This window comes from Sinohyriopsis cumingii, chromosome 16, assembly GCF_028554795.1.
Source record: "Sinohyriopsis cumingii isolate HCF-2022 chromosome 16, ASM2855479v2, whole genome shotgun sequence".
In the NCBI taxonomy this organism is placed as follows: Eukaryota; Metazoa; Mollusca; class Bivalvia; order Unionida; family Unionidae; genus Sinohyriopsis; species Sinohyriopsis cumingii.
This window is the reverse complement of record NC_142976.1, coordinates 72,331,925-72,352,737: the sequence shown is the minus strand read 5'-3', so window position 1 is coordinate 72,352,737 and position 20,813 is coordinate 72,331,925. Positions and strand designations below refer to the sequence as shown.

General features: G+C 35.3%; 1 protein-coding gene across 1 annotated transcript; it reads left to right on the top strand.

Moving 5' to 3' along the window:
- The first annotated feature begins 975 nt into the window (after positions 1 to 975).
- LOC149780765 (beta-1,3-glucan-binding protein-like) lies at positions 976 to 19,352 on the top strand. Its single transcript, XM_089937834.1, has 12 exons — positions 976 to 1,145; positions 3,465 to 3,545; positions 4,335 to 4,466; positions 5,270 to 5,397; positions 8,053 to 8,127; positions 9,105 to 9,171; positions 9,710 to 9,877; positions 10,907 to 10,984; positions 11,308 to 11,425; positions 15,280 to 15,348; positions 16,544 to 16,670; positions 19,090 to 19,352. Exons 1-12 carry the CDS (start codon positions 1,028 to 1,030, stop codon positions 19,291 to 19,293), a joined length of 1,365 nt encoding a protein of 454 aa, XP_089793960.1. The 5' UTR covers positions 976 to 1,027; the 3' UTR covers positions 19,294 to 19,352.
- The last annotated feature ends 1,461 nt before the right edge of the window (positions 19,353 to 20,813 follow it).

The following is a 20,813-nucleotide window of genomic DNA, read 5'->3' as shown; positions in this document are numbered from 1 at the left end:
TCATGAACATAATTTAAATTCCGTCAATGGTTTCCTCTATATTGTGTAATTAATATTTATTAACAGATCCTTTTGAAAAGCACCATAGCTAAAAATACACATATCCGACACGTTTCTTCAAAATTGGAAAGAATCTGCTTATAATTCTACCTATGTGAGATACATTTATAATAGAAGCATGGTGGTACAATAAGACAGTTTTCTTTTCCTCAAACCTCCACAAAACCAAATGATTAGAAATGACTGTAGTGACTGTTTACAAATCGTCAGTTAGTTGGCAGAACCATTTATAAATGGGGCATGGTCAAATACACGTCAGAAGGTACTACATTGTTAAGCTGTACCATTTTTAATACATATTTCATCAATTTTTTTTATATTCTTCATATACATGTTGGCACCTCAAATGCGAGCCATGTGTATGTCTGTGTTGTCTAAGTTATTTCAAAATTCTCTAAATCATCGCCTCTCTTTCGGTATGTATGTCTCTAATACGGCCATTTTGATTGAAGCACTGAGACAATATCGGACGTCATTAATTAACATTGCACTTGATAATGCCCATCAGTGGAATATCAGTTACACTATGAGTACGAACTAGTCGTGGGTCACCAAAATTTTGAAAATGGGAATGAACATTATAGGATAACCAATAACTACGCACTTCTTTTGCATGTTTTCAATTCGTTCTAAGATTTAGGGCATGCCTGCATGACCACAGGTTATTACGATCAAAACGTACGAATTTCAGAATTCAAGATTTAAATGTTTTATATGATACTCAACATTGCTTCGAATAAAACATTAAGAGGACATATACATAATGTTAGATATCATCCTAACCTGAATGTTGCTGTGTATTCATTCGCTTTATTGTTTTGTTATAGATTAGTGGACATATATCATAGTAAATACGGTAGTTATGACGTATTATGCTACGTAGGTTATCGATAATGGTAATAAAGCACAGTTCCAATGAGGCAGAATCACATCGCGTGCAGATGTCATTGAAAGCGAGACACACAAAATGATCCTCATCTGTGTCCTGTTGCTGAACATCCTGTCAGTCTTGTCGACCAGGGCCAATGATCTGCCGCTCCCCAAAATCTCCAGCTATGAGAATGGAGTTGGATTCATGCTGGAAGGTAGTTCTTCGTGATTTTTTTGTGGAAAAGAATGTAGTATCATTGCTATGCGTTTGAGCACAGATTATTTAGATTGAACTAATGTCATTGCCTACAAACATATGATGAATGTGTCTCGTATTTTGCACTTAAGTTGGAGCGATAATTATTGCAAATCTATCTTTTCTAGGATTGTTTGATTTTGCCAATTGGTTTGTTAGTTTGGCATAAATTGGCTATGTTTCGTTCTTTCCGAATGAAAAATAGAAAATTATAACCAGAAAAGGGAGGTTTTACTGAAACGTCGACCTCTTCCCCACAATCCCTTCGAAATTCTCAGCTAGTCAAATGGAATATTTAATATAACTGCACCATCGAAGAAGAAATTGTTTTGAAGGTCATTCTTGGATAAGTTTCACTTCAATATTGACACATTTTCGTCAACGGCTGGAATCAGTATATAACGTTAGAAAATTGATTTTTTGATAAGTGTTTTGATGCATCATTATGTATTGTGTCTTGAAAGTAATAACACTTTATTAGAATACATTCATGGAAACCATTAATGTGGTATACGGTTTAAAGGTATTCCAAAGTTTAGATTTTGGCGTATGTAATTATATCGACTCCTTCGATGCCAATATCCTCCGCAGTCTGTCCACACAAGCTTCACTGGATAAAGCTTTCCCAATACTAATCAGACTGGCTTCTTTGCACTGACCACCGCTGTAAATAAATCAGACCAAATTTTGCGTTCCATCAGTGTCTGGTTCAGGGGAATGTATCTGACTCTGTACATTTACTCCTTGGGAATTTTTCGTATGAATTTAACCAGGATATTTCAGGAAAGAAAATGAAAAAGAGAAACAGCCATATACTTTTGACGCAAGATAGTGATTTCGAATGATTTGCTGTTCAGCAAGAAAGTAGGAAAGGCTTTTTATCACCAAAAGATAATGGATATGTCAGTTTCATTACTAAAAGATAAATATTACCTTAGATTCAGTGTGATCCAAAACTTTCTGACTGCAGATTTGTGTTTTACAAATTAATTGAGGTGTTACAGTGTTTAATGTTAGGCTTCTGTTATTGCAACACTTGATTTTGTCATTCGTCGAGTCTGAGTTGACAAAGAAAATGCTTTCGCACTAAGAGATTCATTAAACAAAGTCAGCTGTTGACTCTAGATGAAAAGTAGAATCCCAGATATTGCTCTTGTGTGGATTATCATGGTCGAAGTCAAAGTTCATATCATTGATAAACTTTGGATCTAGGTCAAATCTTATCTGATAAAATTCAGACAATGACAGATATGTACGAGGTCTCAAAGCTTTAAAGTAAATATAGATTTGACACAATCGATAAAATGTGCTTAAGTATAGAATTTATGATCATTATTAGAATGTAAAAGTGCAGGTTATAAAGAGGAAGAAGATAATAAAAAGGAAAGAAAAAAGAAAAAGAACAGATGGACATTTTAATAATAACTGGATTTAATTAATGAAAACCTCAATTAAACAATTAGAGGATTGGTATTGTAACAAAACCCAAATGACCAAGCATAATACGTTTAAAGGTACGTGTGTGTGTGTGTGTGTGTGTTCACTGTAAAAATGTTTAAAATGATTATCATTATTTCACAGTATATGTTTCAGTAGTTACATAGTCATGTGATCACACAAAATAATTCGCTCACGATCAATATTAAAACTCTAAACAAATGAAAAGTACCATGATACGCTATGACATACGTTATTATTCAAGTGATATTAATAATCTTAAATAATATACAAGTTAGAGTGTGACAGATGGAGAGTCCGACGAACGGATGGATATGAGAATATTATGCCTTCTGTATTGCGCGAAATGGAAATAAAATTAGGTTGGTTGCTCAGATTTGCCTTTAACTTACCATTAAAATAAATATCCTCATTCCTGGCACAGATCTACACACCCATAACACAGTCTTGTACACCACTATTTTTCGTTTTAATTACGAATATTGACTTTCGAGTTCCTGATTGAATTACACCCAGCTGCCCGTCTCCAATTTAAGACAAAAATAAAAAAAAAAAGAGACAAGTCCCCGCTTGGAACCGTGCGTGGGTCGACAATTTCAGGCTTTGCTTACAGCGTGAGCTTTTGCATCTCCAAGAAAGATCCTTGTATATTCTATGACTTTATGGCTATGACCAGTGGTTATTTAAAACAAAATTAATCCGTTAATTCATGTAGGCACAGAAATTCAAACATTAGCCAGGATAACAGTAATCCGTTAATACATGTTTTCCGAATGTGATTCTGATGTGAGACTGGATAACAGTAAACATTGATTTTCAGATATTCCTGGCCTCCGGTTTCTTCATGTCATCTACGGCAAGAACGAGAAAGACACAGTGGTTGGCGTCTTCCAGCAAGCGGGTAAGGAATTCATTCTTTAGGTTAATCATGCAAAAATAGATTTTAAAGTTATCATCGTCATAATCCAGAATTGCAACAGAATAAACCAATGTAACGTCACTTATTATCATCACAATCAATTATCATTATTATTATTATTATTATTACACCTCACAGCGAAGCAATCAATGTTGAACACTTGCTTGAAGCTGACTTGAAGACGACGTATCCTCTGTTTCCAACGACATAAAGAGAACAGTCGTTATAAACTGAAAAGTTATTAAATGCGATAATATCAAATATAATTTTCGATTATTGATAATAACGACCACACATTCACAAACCTCAAATTTCACACGCACATGGTTTTTCCCAGCTTTACATTATTAACATGCTGTTCTAAGTCTTTGTTCTGTATTTCATGTCATTTAGTAGGAAATATGATCCAAACACCGAATACACACACACACACATATTCCCATCTCACATGACTTGATACTCATACGTGAGAATATCCAGATAATTTTATGATGATAAGAAATTATTACGTCTCGTGAATAGGGTGCTTTGTGAAGTCTGCTGATAGCAGTTGACTAATTACTCGTTTTGAGAAATATCTTTAAAAATGGATTCACATAATACAAAAATTAACACAAATCACTAAATAGCACACATCTTATGTTTGGTACATTATTATTATTATTATTATTATTAAAAGGGGCTAAACATTTTTAATGATAGAAACGTTTTTTCTTTTTAAATCGACCCAACATTGTTTTAAATTCTGTAACTGTCATTTTTTTAATTCAGTAAATGGGATGTGGTACCATTGGAATAACAACTTCAAGATAGACGAGGGAGAAAAGCTTCTATATCGGCTTGTGGCTGAAGTTGAAGGAAAACTCATACACTTTCCCATCGGCAGTTTCCTGGAATGGTTAGGTATGTAAGCACTAACTTATCATGCATTTGACTTCGACATGTTGAATGAAGATCGTTCACAGCGACCTGGATCCAATGCAGTACCGAAAACCTATTACGTTTTTACCAATCTTGACGACTTATATTTAGAGTGTATACAAGAGGCGTGCCGAAAGGACTCTGATTGTCATTTTACTTCAACAACAAAGAATTAAACTATGACATGAACAAGAACCTTTTTTCTTAAATAGTTCAGATGATAAATATGCATTGTGGATGTACTTTCTGATATGTTCAACATCATTTAATAAGTCTATGCTAATATTATAAATAGAATGGCAAGTAAAGTAAGAGCTTGAGCCAATTTCAAATTTACTTCTTTATAAATATTTTGATGTAAAATCAACTTAAAAAATTCAAGCAAGTGAACGTGTTATGAGACCTGTAGTGAATATCAGTACACTTTTCTGAAGTACGTGGTGAATGCTGATACCCAGTGCCGAGATCTGTAGCGAATATTATTACTCATTTCTGAAATCTCTAGTGAATGCATTTCCTAATTCTGCTAGGATATGCTATTACCCATTTCCGAGATATATTAGGGAATGCTATGATCCATTTCCGCACTTTGCAATGATGCAATTATCCATTTATGAGACCAGCAGTTACCCTATTACCTATATAAAATTAGGTTACATTGTAATCAATAACGGAAAATGGTAATCCTTTTCTCTGAATACTTAATTAGAAGCTAAGGATAAAATGACATAATAGATGCATATTATAAATGTTATTAAAATATGAAATCCTTTCAATTCTTTTAGAACCAAAACTCTTTTATCCCAAAAATGCTGTTCGGAGAGGCACGGTCGTTTTCCGTGACGACTTTGACCACGGTGACCAACCTGATAGGAACCACTGGGACTATGAAGTCTCCATGTACGGGGGTCATGTATGGAATTTTTCATGTTTTTCATTTGTGTTACTAGACCAACATGACATGTCAATTTGACCTTGAATTAGAATAGTTTTTCAGGCCTAGACCATCTGAGAAATATATAATAGCAATGTGCAAACAATTTGCTTGGTCATGTCAACGAGATACTTTGCCAAATCATGAAATTCAGATACATGCAAAATGCAATGTATATTTATCGCTTAAACGAATAGTCCACCGAAAGCTCACACCAACGGGTCGATTCTGGAAGACGTATTTACACCGAAGCCTGAATCTTATTTTTTGCATCTTGTTTGCAATGGCGGGCATTTTAATTGACCTCGGTATCCGTTACGTTTTCTGTAAATCCAAAAACTAATATCGTATTTTAGCGTCCGTGATACAGCAGTAAAACGTGGCAGGTGTCTCTGTTACAAGGTGTATATTTGCAGCAAGGTCTTGCATTGTCTCTGTAATCGCCGCACAGAGGCAGAGTTAACAGAAAACACACAACGAATGCTTTTTCTTGTATATTAGTTATATTTTTTATTTTAATGTAGGTACAGTTTTAAAATACAGAATATATACAGTGCATGTAGTGTTGTTCACGGTGTCCCCATGGTCTTTCTGGTGGGTGGGATGCTGGGTCAAAGAAGGCAGTTGGATAAAGAAAACGAAATATAACAAAGACGTAATACCATGTGCGTATATCAAAAGTCTTTTGGAGCATGTATGCATGAAATTAATTTTTATCCCGTAGCCAATTTAAAAAGACCTAGAAGAAAAGGTCAAAAATAGGTTATTATTAAATCAAGTTGTCTTTGGCACTTAATCGAAGGCTTTTGAGAGCTTTGTAATTGCTTAAACGTTTCCCTGTTCAACACGCGTTGTAAAAGTCAGTAAGTTAATTGCGAATCGGATATAGTCTAACTATACATTTTCTAATTTTAGTGCAAGCCTAGCCATGCCCAACCTATCAGAGCCACCAAAAAGGGTCGAACATACATCTATGCCCTTTGTCTGTGGATTACGTTTTGTTTTCTTCTTTTGCTACGGTTCTTCAATAACTCAAGATATGTGATGGATAATATTGTGTCTTTCTCACCACATGGACTCTGGGGTAGGGGCTCAAACCGAAAAGAATAGGACTACACCAAAGCATGTGATCTTAATCTTAGGTTAAAATCAGAGCTATTTCACGGTATTGCACGGAATGAATTGAAAATTATATTTTAATGTGTTACGGTACTATAGCACGGAATGAATTGTAAATTATCTTTTAATATGTTACGGTGCTATAAATTGAGTGAAGAGTGATAGTTTTGATTTTTTGTTACTTTAAAAAAAAAATTGTACATAAATGTATAGTCATATCAAAATGGCACATCAACTGCATAATGGATATTGGAATCTTGCCCATAAGTAACTGTATAGGGATAGTAAAATGAGAGGGGGTTGGGGTTGGTGGTGGAGAAGGAAATGTGAGAGATTTGCGATACTAAGCTTTTGAAGTAATACTATTTCTCCCTACTTACAACCTGAATCAGACACCATGTCCACAGAGCATGCATTTTGCGATGGCCATCAACTTTTCTCCTGTTTTCATTTTTTTAAAAAAGCAAAACAGAATAACCAGTCTGTGACACTCCTGGCAAGCATAGACCATACCATAAACCACACCTCATCATATAACAACGAAGTAATCAAGTTCTATTTCAAAGTTCATTAGTAATTCTGCTAACTTTGAAATAATTGTTCGAGAAACACCGAAGTGACTTTGAGAGCTATACTCAAACGATCAAACGACCCAAAGAGACCTGGCGCCGAACCGTGGAGCGAGAACTCAAGACCAGAGGCCTCACCCTAAGACCGCCCCCATAACAGCAGCCGACAGACCAAAATGGTGCTCCCTTGCTGTCGCCTCAAGCACCAGAGAGGATTGATTGATTTGATTGATTCAAATGATTAGTTGTGTCAAACTGCAATCATACAATAACACATATATACACTGCAATCATACAATAACACAGATATACACGAAAAGAAAGCCATCAGTACATAATACTTTGGCTACGTATGATTACGACAGGAAGTACTGATTTTATTAAATTTACTCTGAAAAGGAGAGTATTTTTGTGTACTATATAAACTTGTACAGATCAAATATAATGGTTGGGGGAGGGGTAATCAAGCTGAAGTTTTGGCAATACAGGATTTTAAATTATTTCCAACATTGATTTACCGATCGAGACGATCTTGGGCATTTTGAGGGTGTGTGGTTGATGTAAACAATTGTCACCATATGCTTTAAGGATTATGCACGTGTTACTTTCATCACTTACTTCAGATACATTTGCATAGAAATGTAACATCTGTACACTTTACATTGTAGATTGTCACACGTCCCTTTTCATTTATTTGGAAGGGTTTATCTTCCATCTTCCTAAATTTGCATGTAATTCATTTTAACATTTATTAACTGTACCTTTAGTTCCTATTTTGTCAATATGACATGAAAGGCTACTAATACATACATACATACATACATACATACATACATACATATATATATATATATATATATATATATATATATATATATATATATATATATATATATATATATATATATATATATATATATATATATATATATAATTTTTTTTTCAGAACGGGGAGTTTCAGGTGTACACACCGGCCAGGCCAAACGCCTTTATCAGAGATGGTCATCTTTTCCTCAAGCCTGTAAGTAACAGAATCCAAACATATAATGTTTATAAAATAGAAGTACCGCCGTGTCCGTCTCTCCCTCCCTCCCTTTCTCTCTCTCTCTCTCTCTCTCTCTCTCTTTCTCTCTCTCTCTCTCTCTCTCTCTCTCTCTCTCTCACACACACACACATATATATATATTAATCGGCTACCCTAAAATTATATAATAAGAAAGGAAAATAACACTTAATAAGATAAAGGTCTATTTTTGCCAGATGGATGGGAGGCATCGGATTGTTGTGGAAGCTTTATAACGCGTTGGGGTTATAGTGTACTGTATTGCTAAAAAAATGCATGGTATAGAATTGTTTCTTTTGGTGTGATATGAATTTAAATGCAGTTTCAATCTCACGTAAGTACTGACAGTATCCACACAGCATAATCCCAAAAGTAGTTTCCAACAAAGATTTAGGTCTAAAGAAAAGCATTATACTGAGGGAGAGTCAATCATAGAAGAATCTAATTAAGGATCCACACATTTTATTTAGCTGTGGACGGTGTGTAAACCTGAAACTGTGTTTTCAAGAAAACTCCACTTTTCCTTTTTCAAAACAACCCCACGTGCTCTTAACATACATTCTGGATAAAGTCTACGCGTTTTGCAACCCCAGCCTCAATGCATCTTCAGTTTCAATTCCCTCGCATAGATGCTGACATTGACAAAAACGACGTAATAAGTTTAGATGGAGATTATCTTAAAGATCTACCAATCAGTTCGGTTCTAATTGATTTTTAGCAACATACATCGCAATTATTCATGTACCAATAATAGCTGTTTACGCAGATAAAATCGCATAATATGGCGACAAAACGAAATATTCTCTTGCATTTTGGAGCCACCCAAATATATATACTTCAAATGCATAGAAAATTGTTCTAGGGACTGAATTGCACGAATATCATTTTGTATGCTAGAATTTGTACGTACACGTATTTCTTTCTATTGTCGGCAGACATTGACGATAAATGATGCGAGATTTGATGAACATAAATTGACGACAGGAGTGATGGATTTGCATCGTGAGTACTTGAGTGTTCTCTCTCTCTCTCTCTCTCTCTCTCTGTACACATTGATGAAATATTTTGCTCCTTGTCAGACTTTTATTTGGTTTGTAATATATATTTCACGAACCCATCCAAATACGTACTTCTTCCAGTGACCAAAATATCCGTCCGTAGTACAGATGCAGGATATTTATGACAGATGTCATGTACACAAATTGACCCGATTTACAAAGTAAAATAAAAACGAAAAGTATATTAGTTAAAGCACCGTGTATTTGTCAATACGTAATTGAAGGTAGTATGCACTTTGGGTGTGTTTGTTTGTTTCTCTGTGTATGTGTTTCTGTCGTAATGCTTGTATCATATTGTTGTAAAGCTTAGTCATTCTAATGCTTTTGGAGATCATCGGTTGTGGAAAGCAGTATTATTGAAAGTTTAACTTTTTTTAAAACTATTTCTATTATTAGTTATGTATGGACAATAACCGCCAAGTTTTATAATCGATTCCATGTACTTAATATGTTCTCATTTATAAATGGTACTTACACTTTAGAAATGTACGGAACCTGTACCAACACAGCCAATAACGGATGCAGTCGGGACGGACACAACGGTTTGCTCCCTCCAGTTATGTCTGCCAAGATCAAGTCCAAGCACACCATCCGGTACGGCAAGGTCGAGGTTAGAGCCAGGATTCCTAAAGGAGATTGGATCTGGCCAGGTTCGTTCAATGCCACACATTCTCAGTGATTTCTTTATCATAGAATGCAATATCCGGAAGTTGATAATTTCATTCTGCCGAATAACTCTTGGTTTGTTGGATCGCACATAAATTGTTTATGTGCTTTCACCAAATGTTTTGTTGCTTTACATGTTTAGATTAGTAGGTAGATTGCCTGAGTTGGAGGTTAATAAAGTTCTGAGCATGCCTTTAAATAGTATTTTTCCTTTTAAGTCAATCAAACCGGACTTTATAAATAACGGACCTTTTGATTTGGTAATGAACAGGATCTTGTGGAACTCCTCACTTCTCAGATGGTTTTAGAATATGCTAGTTAAAGTAATTCCTTTCTCCTCTTGATCAAATTTTACACATTTGGGAAATAAGATATCGATCATTCCACTTAAAATTAGGGGTCCAGGGTCATCATACTATATGCATTTAATTATCCTGTCTATGCGGTATACCGACGGAAAATACCAAAGCAAAAGACAGTGAAAACTCAACACAGTGTGTGAATAGGTTGAAATTCATACCTTGAAGGTCTTGTTTGTACATTGCATGCAAGCTTCCCCTGTCCTTTATGGCATGAAATCGTCTGTGTTTCTATTCATGTTCCATAGACAGAGTTTCCTTTGTTTTGGAATTGATTTTGAGGCTCTTACTCTTTCATATGAGCCATCTGAACCTCTGTGACGCGGAACTGGAATCAAACAACCTTCTGTATTAGACGTGAGATGCTAAATGTCAACAGCAGTTAGGACTACGGCTTGTGTAGCTGACTTAAAGGGAAGTTTGGAGAAATATTAGATTAGAGCTATAGTTGTCTGGAAGTGAAGACATGTTGCGGTTAACCACGTATGTAATATTTTGCGTTCTAAGTGTACATATCTCCTTGAAAACACATACTTTAAAAAAGCTGACAAGTTCTTGTTTTTACGCACACACGAATCACGCTGTGACTTACAGCCAAATAATCCAGTACAGTGCAAACAGTTTTCTGATTGTTATTTTCGATTTTCATTTCAGCTATATGGATGCTCCCGAGGGATTCCAAATATGGTGGGTGGCCTCGATCCGGTGAGATTGACATGATGGAATCGAGAGGTACACAAAACTACCTATTATAGCAACAGAATTGCCTGGGGTTCATTTAATTTCCGGAGGACTTAAGTTCTGAATTGTATCATCGAAGTTCCCTTATATTCTTAATTCAGCCAATTTGTGCGAATCTGCTAACGCGCACACACACTCACTCGCACACATAATTTGTTTCCCAGATCTGTCAAATTTTTGTCCATCTATTTGGGAATTTTATCATTTCGAAAGATGTTTTCAATCCATCGATTTCTTTTAGGGATTACTTTAAAACCCTTTTGACCATGCATACATATATAGACACTGTAGTTACATATTATTTTCTCTGATAGGGAATGCTGTTGCCAATGATCCGAGTGGTCATAACCATGGTGTCACTGAGGTGATCTCCACACTACACTGGGGACCATCAGCGAGTCACAACGGCTTCATGAAAACACACGGAGGCAGGTGGGTACTCGAGGTGTACAAAACAACGGCGCACCATCGCTGGTGAATCTCCCTTCTGATATTTCGTTACGATGCCATGACTTGCCGATAGGAACTAAATCTTACACACACACACACACACACACACACACACACATACATATATATATATATATATATATATATATATATATATATATATATATATATATATATATATATATATATATATATATATATATATTGATTGGTATGCATATTCATTGATACTGTGTGTTGCCCTTTGTCCTTTACTGAGAGTAGTGTTTTGCCCTACCTGTCAGTCTTTTGAAGATGTTTAGTTGAATTTGGGTTCAGAACACAGCCATAATTACGACCTTAGATAGTTCTCGAAGCGAGCTTGTTGAAAATATTTTGGAATTTTTATTTTCATTAGGAATCACCCACATCCAGGACATTCTGTTACGTCATGTGTCAGGTGACAGTTTGTATAGAAATAGAGGTTGTACGCAAAGTCTCAATTATTACTTTAAGTTCAGTCTGTGGAAGCATTTACTATTGTGTTCAGATATAATCTAAGAGGAAGTATTTATTCAAATTATTCAATGAAATTAGAAAGTGCTTATTGTCATTTTGGACTAAAACGCTTCTGTGGGATTATTGAGGACTCATTCATAGACATTATGGATTACATCATTGTGGTCAATCAAAAGAACTGGTACATTAGCACCTTGAAGACTATAGATATCTATCTATCCGTTCAATAAAATTTATCAAATCGTTTACCTCCCTAGAATACAAAGTGAAAACTTAAATGTAACTGAAAGTAGCGTGAATTAAATTAAAAGTAATCCTAAAGGTTCTATCAGAAGTCCAAAATATAGAATGTTCCGAATGAAACCAGTGGTTTTCCGAAAGAATTCCAATTTTGAATGTGATGATATACCAGTAGGGCTGATGTATCACAATTATATAATATAACATTTCTTTGAATGAATTGAGAATAATCTGAAGTAATGATTTAGTTCCAAATGTAAATGAGCACTTTGCAATTCCAGTGCATACTTTAAATACATAATTTCTCTCAAGTTATATCTGAGCACAGTAAAAGTCATTCCACATTGATTTATATTAAAATAGGAATGAATTATTGTTTACCTTGTCTCATTGATCAATTTCTTAGCACGTTTACTCTATAGACTTTGTCCAAATAGTTATGCTATGCAGTAAATATATAGCAAATGTTTGGTTCACTGATATCATTTATGTTCAAAACAAAGTCTCGAAAGTGGCCAGCATCAAACACAACGTTTGTCTTTGTTTTAGTTGTATACCCATATACTTTGACTTTGCAATATTTTCACGACTGGCTTAGGGAATTATGTCTTTTCACTCTCTATCTTCCTTTCGACTTTATCAATGTCGTAAATAGTATACAGACTGTCACCCGACTTATGATGCAACAAAATTACATCGACTTTGGTCATTTCCAATGGAAATTTCCATCAAATTCATAAGCAAGGTCAGGTCTGTTTGACTTAAAGTTTAGCAAACAACCTGTCCAAAATTAGATAAACGACAGAATTTCCAAGGGAAAAAAATCTAATGTCCTGAACTCTAATCCAAGTAAACATATCTTTAAAAAAAAACATTAATCAGGTAGGTTCAATCTCCAAACCTCAATTAAGGACAAAAGTCAGTCGGTTTATATATATATATATATATATATATATATATATATATATATATATATATATATATATATATATATATATATATGAGATCTTAAAAATTGCTGATTAATAGCAATTTGATGTACTGATAAAGTTCGTATATCTAACTGTGATTTTCCCTTGGCTTATGAATACGCATATAATTATGGTTTCAGAAGTAGACTATTGCTTCTGTAATCTCTAGATCAGTGATGAATTTCCATTCCTTAACAAAAAAGAAAAATAACATGAAAATTTTAAGCACACTCGTTTTCTAAATGTATTAAGCACGTTGCACAACGTCATCAAATGAGTTCCTTTTTATCTCTCAATATCTCCCATGCCCTATGGGACGAAAATGCGTGAAAATCTGTGAAGCGAGAGAGTGACAAATACTGAGCTTGATGAAAACCTTGACCTTGAACTTTCAACATGTTAGTAGTAGAACCTAAATGGTGATACTGTGACGTGTACACTTTCCATGGGAATTTCCCACACTCTTTCGTTATAATATAGAACAATTTTCCTCTAATTTGTCGAGACTAGAAGGCAGTGCTTTACATTTCTTGACATCCCGATACACACACAATTTGTTTCTATTTCTCTCCCGCCCTCTTTCTCTTACCCTGTCATGGCTGGTCAGTCAGAGTGTTAGTATTACCTCTGTTGAGCCACATCATCCTCTGGCTCTCGTTGGAATAATGACTGGAAACATTTACAGATTAACAGGTCAACACGGAGATGGAGGATGCAAACAATCTAATGGTCAGTTACCCCCACCCCCTTGATCTGTTCTTTGGACAGCCAACATATCAGATTGACCCTAATAATCTAAAATCTCGATCTCTCACTCGTCGCCAGCCTCGGGCCGTAAAAAATGAGCATGGCGGATTTTCGCATATGGCATGCAGCGGTGTCTAGGCTATGATGGCAGACAAAATGACCAACAGAGAAAATAAAAGAGTAAAAGAGAGATGGAGGATAAAAAGAATATTAAGGTATTATGGTCAGTAGTACTGGTAAGTAAAGTATAATAATGACTTATGTCCACTTCAAATAACGCTAAATGTTTGAATTACCTCTTCTTGGTTTGTCTTTTCGCTTAGCCTATTCCCCAACTCGTTTCAAAGTACTCGCCAATGGTCGCGCTTTCACTATAGCCATGCGATCTTTGTAGTGCTCTATTTTATTCATTTAAACCCTGTTAGAATTGTAAGTGTAATTGTATGTGGTATAATTAAAATGTGTAATTGTATGTGGTATAATTAAAATGTGTAATTGTATGTGGTATAATTAGAGTATCTGTATAGTATGAATATGAATGCTCTATCTGTGCTATATCACTCGTATACATTTTTCAAGTCTCATTTACTTTCAATAAAAATTCTATACACCTTGTGGTATGTATGTATGTATATATATATATATATATATATATATATATATATATATATATATATATATATATATATATATATATATGCATATTCACAAGCACTAACGTATTTCAAAGATTTTTACGTGCCACTAAAATATTCATTTTTAATACGAAAACTCACTGGAATATTATATACGTTTGACATACATTTCAAAATTGTATTGGAATCGGATCAACCTAATTATCGGTGTCATTATTTCAATAAGCAGATAAAAAGAAGGTAATTACAACAAACAAAAAAAATGCATAAGTAAATTGAAATTTATAAAATCTTACACGGCAAGTATACGGAGTCCTATACAGTCTTAAGAATGTGTCATTTTTGCACGAAGTACCTACCTATGTTTGACCGAATTGCATAGCATCTCTGGCTTATGGTTGGCCATTATAATGTCTGTCTGTCCGCCCTTTTGTCTGGCATCAGCACTGTGATTAATATTTGGGTTGAACTCGATTTCTCAGACATTAGAATGTGAAGAGTCACGTTGCTTTATATGCAGATGTTTCATGGGAAATCTTGACAAAAACTCTGGCAATGTGACGTATTTTCAGTGTTCTACCGATGCTAAGTTTTTCGTTGATTTCAGACGCGCAGTAAAGAGTGCGCCATCCATTTAAACAAGTGCATGATTTAAGGCTCCAACCTTTCATTCTTTCCACCATTGCGTTTATCTTGTTTGTGGGTGATGACGCAGATTCTTTATTATTAAATTTTAATATTTCAGGCAAAACAACAATGGATGGAACTCAGATTTCCACGTCTATACACTTGATTGGACGCAAAACCACATCATGTAAGTTAGTAGAGTTTTTATTTCAACCTTATAAAGTAACATTTTCCATCCATCGTGAACCTCCACCAATAAACAGTCTTATAATATTTATATTTGTTAGCAGAAAAGATACATCATTTCTGTTTGATTTTATTTTTTGTTTTTGCAAATAAATAAAAGTGTTATAAATTGTTATCTTAAATGAAAGTTAAGGCAAATATGGGAAATCAAAGCAGAAATGATAGTGCACTGGAAATAGCATGTTTTGCCTCTAACATATTTAGTAATGAAGATTAAAATGTAATGCAACGAAATCCCAACAGCTTGAAAAAATATGTTTGAAAATTCGGCTTTATGTTTAGTGTATTTCACTGATTTTCTTTTCATATTTCTGTTGCATAGCACACCATAATTGGATAATTTTTATTGGGAAGGGGGAAAGATCATTGTCAGTCAACCTGGCAATAAACATTTAATTCTCAATTAATTAGTTTCTTCAGGTAGAAAATGAAGTTTTATGTACATTTATGCACTCCCTAGTCTGTGGCTACGTAACAAAAAGAAGCAAAACCATCATGTTTAGTAAAACTAACAAATAATGTATTTTCCTATTGTGAATTGTTATATCACAAATCCAAAAGTATAAAATGTTCCGAATGAATGTCCATTTTGTTTAATGTGCTGATGTAGTAATAGTCTTAAATGTGTTGATATACCGCACGGATGCAATCCAGTATGTCTTGGAATGAATTCTCCATAATCCCCAAAGTAGTGTTTTAGTCCAAAACGTCATTGAGCACATTGCAGTTCCTAGGAGTAATGCAAATAAATCATTGCTTTCAATTATATCTGAACACAGTTGCAAACTCTGATCATAGATTCCTGAAGACTGATATTAAACTGGAATGAATAATTGTTTACCAGATCCTTTGTAGGCATATTTTATTTGAAATATGTCGCAATAGAGTTTTCTGATAAACTAAACATCTTAACGGAAAACTACAACAAACTGTAAACAATTTATCTTTCAAACCTTCTAAGCTTGCAAACAAAATTTGGTCTTGAACTCAAATTTTAGTAAATATCTTAAACATGACTATAGTCAGGTTGGCAAAAACTATATCTTTAATTACGGACAAAGGTCAAGCACATAATATAAATTAAATATACATTATACTTCTTAATAGTTGTCTTATGTTATACACCATTGTTGTAGCGTCTCCGTTGACAATCAAGAAGTAATGCATGTGAATGCCCCTGCAGGTGGATTCTTTCATTTTGGTGGTTTTACAGGGGACAATATCTGGAAAACTGGAGAGCCTATGGCTCCTTTTGATCAACCGGTCAGTACAAAGTGACACAACACTATGAACACATCCGTCTGTCTGCTTCCTGTTTTTGTCTGTAAATGTGTATACATAATGTCTTCATGTACTTATGCATGTATGAATGTATCTTTGCCTTTAAACCTATTAACCAGTTCATTTGTGAAAAAGACTGCTCCTTTGGTCTAAGTGGTTCGAGCGTCCGCCTTGGATGAGGCAGGTCTCGGGTTCGAACCCTGGCAGAGTCGTACCAAAGACTTATACATATGGTACTTTCAGCTGCCTCGCCTGGTGCTCAGCATTAAGAGTTTAATGTTAGGACTCGTGGGCCGAGTCTCAGGAGAAAGTGACTAGGTGAGAAATGATCCTAATTGTCTGCTGCGTGATGCCCTATTTCTACAAATTTCTTTAAACTCCCCACTGCAGACATCGAGGCGATATGACTGGAAAATTGTTAAAGTTACGTTAAAAATCCAAATCACACATACGCATAGGCACACATACACGTTTTTGAAAAAAGATCTATCTTTAAAAAGCGAGAAATTTAAATATTGTTTTTGGGAAATTGTAAAGTTCTTGCCGAAAATTCCCGAAGAAAATATTTTCAATCATTAAATTTGAACGGATTAAATAACTGTTTATTAATTTCCACTTAGGCCTTTTTTATTCGGTTTCGTAGTGCCAAGAGAATACCGTGAGTAACAATAAAACAGTTCGAGTAGATCAGTTGCGTCTTCATTGTGACCTGTAGACTTCGCCCAAATGCTACCCAGCTGATCAATGATCCACCTCTGCTCTGCTCTTCAAAACTGACTTCTGCAATCCAGACCATTTCAAGAAAGAAGACATAATGGCCCGGTGGTTCGCGTGCCGGACATCCGGTGTAGGCAACTTCTGTATTTGCTGGGGAAAGGAAATTTACGCCTGTTGCCTCGGCAATAAACAACCTCCATGGGAGAGAACCTGTTGTCTGCTAGCGTTTGCATTTTTAATTCTGCAGACTAATACCGTATTGATTTATTTTAATTGGAGACAGGCAACTCATAATGTACTGAGTTCAGTTTTAATTAAAGTCATGTAGGTAATACCGTATTCAGTCCAGTTTTAATTAGAGTCAGGTAATTAATACCGTATTCATTTCAGTTTTAGTTAGAGCCAAGCAACTCATACCGTATTTATTTAATATAACTTGAAACCAGGCGGCAATAACAAATTAAGAAGGTTATTCTTACTACTCTTGTTCTTTTTTTATCCTGGAACTCAGATTCTTAGCTCTTCGGATCATATTTCAGGAGCTTATGGGCTTGTCTGATGTCCGTCGTCTGTCGATCCGTTTATATAAATGTATTGCCACTAATCATCACACACTTCTTACATAGGATTGCCATGCAACTTGAAACACACATTCCTCTCATCATCTGGTTGGTCGAAAATAAAATGAAATACCTAAATACAATATCCAAAGAAATTTCAGGCACAGACAATGAAAGTAACATGTAGATGTGCCTACATTCTCTCAATTGTTTCATGTTGCAAATGCAAACAACATCACCTTACAACTGTCATTCTCTCATAAGTTCATAATATTTGTAAAGCTTAATAATAAATAAAAATGGTGCCGGTCTGATGTATAATACGGCCATCATGACTGCCATCTTGAATATTATGTCATCGCAGCTCTTGAGGAACGGAAATTCAAATCGACGTGGGGTTTTCGCCAAATGTCTTTTTATAATGTCTGGCTGGTCTTAAATAAAAATGGTGCCGCTCTGTTATCCCATATTAGCGCTAAGGCGACTGTCTTGAAAATCGTGTTATTGCTACTCTTCCTGAATCGAAAGTCATATCAAAATGAAGTTTTCACTAACAGATTTCATATGATGTCTAGTTGATTCGAAACGTAAACAGTGCCGATCACATATCCAATATTGCCGCCACAGCTGCTGTCTTCAAAATGTTTTCCTAAACAGAAAATCATATCGACTTGGAGTTTTCACGAGATGACCTTTTATGATGTCCACTTGGGTCTTATTGAAAAGGACGCCAATCTGACAGACAGTATGGTCACCATGGCAGCCGCTTTGAAATCTTGTTATCGTTATTTGCCCTAAATAGAAAGTTTTCTTGAAATGTGAGTTTTCAGCAGACGAATTCTAATGGTGTCAAGTTGGCCTTTCATTTTGTTAAATATATTTTGTATATATCAAGCCCTTAATTGGTTGTGTTTCTCAATTGCAATTGCGTTTAAATCGGTAGATTAGTACAGATGTCATATCAATATCTATAATCCTTATGATTGTTCGGTTACAGTTCGAATGCATACAGTTTGTTTGAAGGATGACACAAAATATGATTGTACAGACACACAGCAACAATTGTTTTTCTTCTGGCAGAGATTTGGTTGATAATAATGCGTATAGTATGTTGTCTCTTTCAGTTCTACTTGATTTTTAACGTGGCTATAGGAGGAACCAACAGTTTCTTCCCAGACAATTGGCATTACGACACCAAAAAACCATGGGCAAACAATTCACCCCATGCGAACGCTGACTTCTGGGCTCACAGATACGAATGGGAACGGACGTGGGTAGGTGACAATGTGGCCATGGAAGTCGACTGGGTGCAGATGACTCAGTACTAGGTCTATATTGTCAAGACGTAACTACAATGCATAAATAAATAAAAATAAATGTTATGTTATCAATGCGTTTGTCTTGGTGGCTGTAAGGTGGTTAGTGACATCATTACATCAAAATATTGAAGATAAATTGATAAATAAAGAAATTGATTTGTTTTTGGTTATTTTTGTCTCACTAGCATGTGGCAACTCTCGAACGTACATCACTTTAAAAAGTAGGACATTACTATTGGGTGAGCAAGTAATCCCTAAAGGCCACTGTATGATGAATTTAGAGATCTGTACAAGCATGGACCGACGTGGAGATAAATGAATTTCTGTACTGCCGAAGCGATGAAATACATATATCAGCTGTACGATATCCAACATTACCAGCTCTCTCCTTACCTGAAATATCGTCATATGGTAATTCAAGAGAAACTAAGGTTAATATGGTTTAGTTAGCAGCCAGAGAGCTGATACACAAACCGTAGTATGGAAAAATAATATCTCTCCCTGACGACTCATTTAGTATCCCTATCTGAAACATAACATAATCCAGACCTCTTAATAAACTTTTACGCCCAGCCGTGACAATAAATCATTAACTCGATCGATTGTCGGCGGGCAGGAACTCATATCAAAAGAAAATTCATGTATCAATTTATGACAAAGAATTTCGAACAAATAATAACTAACCCATATCAAAGGACAAATTCCACGAGACTGAGACAAATACAGAATCTCTCTCTAACTTTAAGGCTTCCAGTCCATCAGACTCCCAAACAACCTCCCTTAGACAATTTTTACGAGAATGTGCTTCCAACTAATCTCGGAGTCAAGACCTTCCCCTTCCGAAGCAGAAATTGGATTGACTCATTAAAAGAGGGATAATACATAAAACATCGACTTTCGACTTGGAAACACTACACACACACACGCACACACACACACGCGCACGCACGCACGCACACACACACACACACACACACACACACACACACACACACACACACACACACTGTTTAGCTTTACCAGTCTGGATAAAATTTATTTAACGGCTGAAAATTAACATGCGTCTATCCAGGTTTGAGAAACTCCTTATATTTCCGCACATTCTTAATAAAAGATTTTTTGAACGTTTTATTTTGTTAGACTTATTTCAACTGATAGAAAAATTGTTTCTGCATTATTTCAACTCTGTGATTCTTCTGGTAGTCAGTCCCAAATTCACCTTGCCGCGTCCATCTGTGTGACCCATATGAAGGACCCTAAGTAAAAATCAATCACGCCCAAAAAGGGATATTTAAACCATCACAGTCCAGCGATTTAACACGACACCAAGACCCTTTAAATCGCTACGTGTCACGCTGACCCTGCAACGTTCACTCAATTACATTGTTATGTGTTGCTCCAACATTTTACTAACTTCACACTATAACATTACACACATACATACACAAATACATACATACATACATACATACATACATACATACATACATACATACATACATAGATGCATACATGCATACACACACACA

Coding starts and splice junctions, on each gene's coding strand:
- LOC149780765 (XM_089937834.1), top strand. CDS start 1,028: ATGATCCTCATCTGTGTCCTGTTGCTGAACATCCTGTCAGTCTTGTCG. Junction 3,546..4,334: donor TGGCGTCTTCCAGCAAGCGG/GTAAGGAATTCA, acceptor TTTTTAATTCAG/TAAATGGGATGTGGTACCAT. Junction 11,426..15,279: donor ATGAAAACACACGGAGGCAG/GTGGGTACTCGA, acceptor TTAATATTTCAG/GCAAAACAACAATGGATGGA.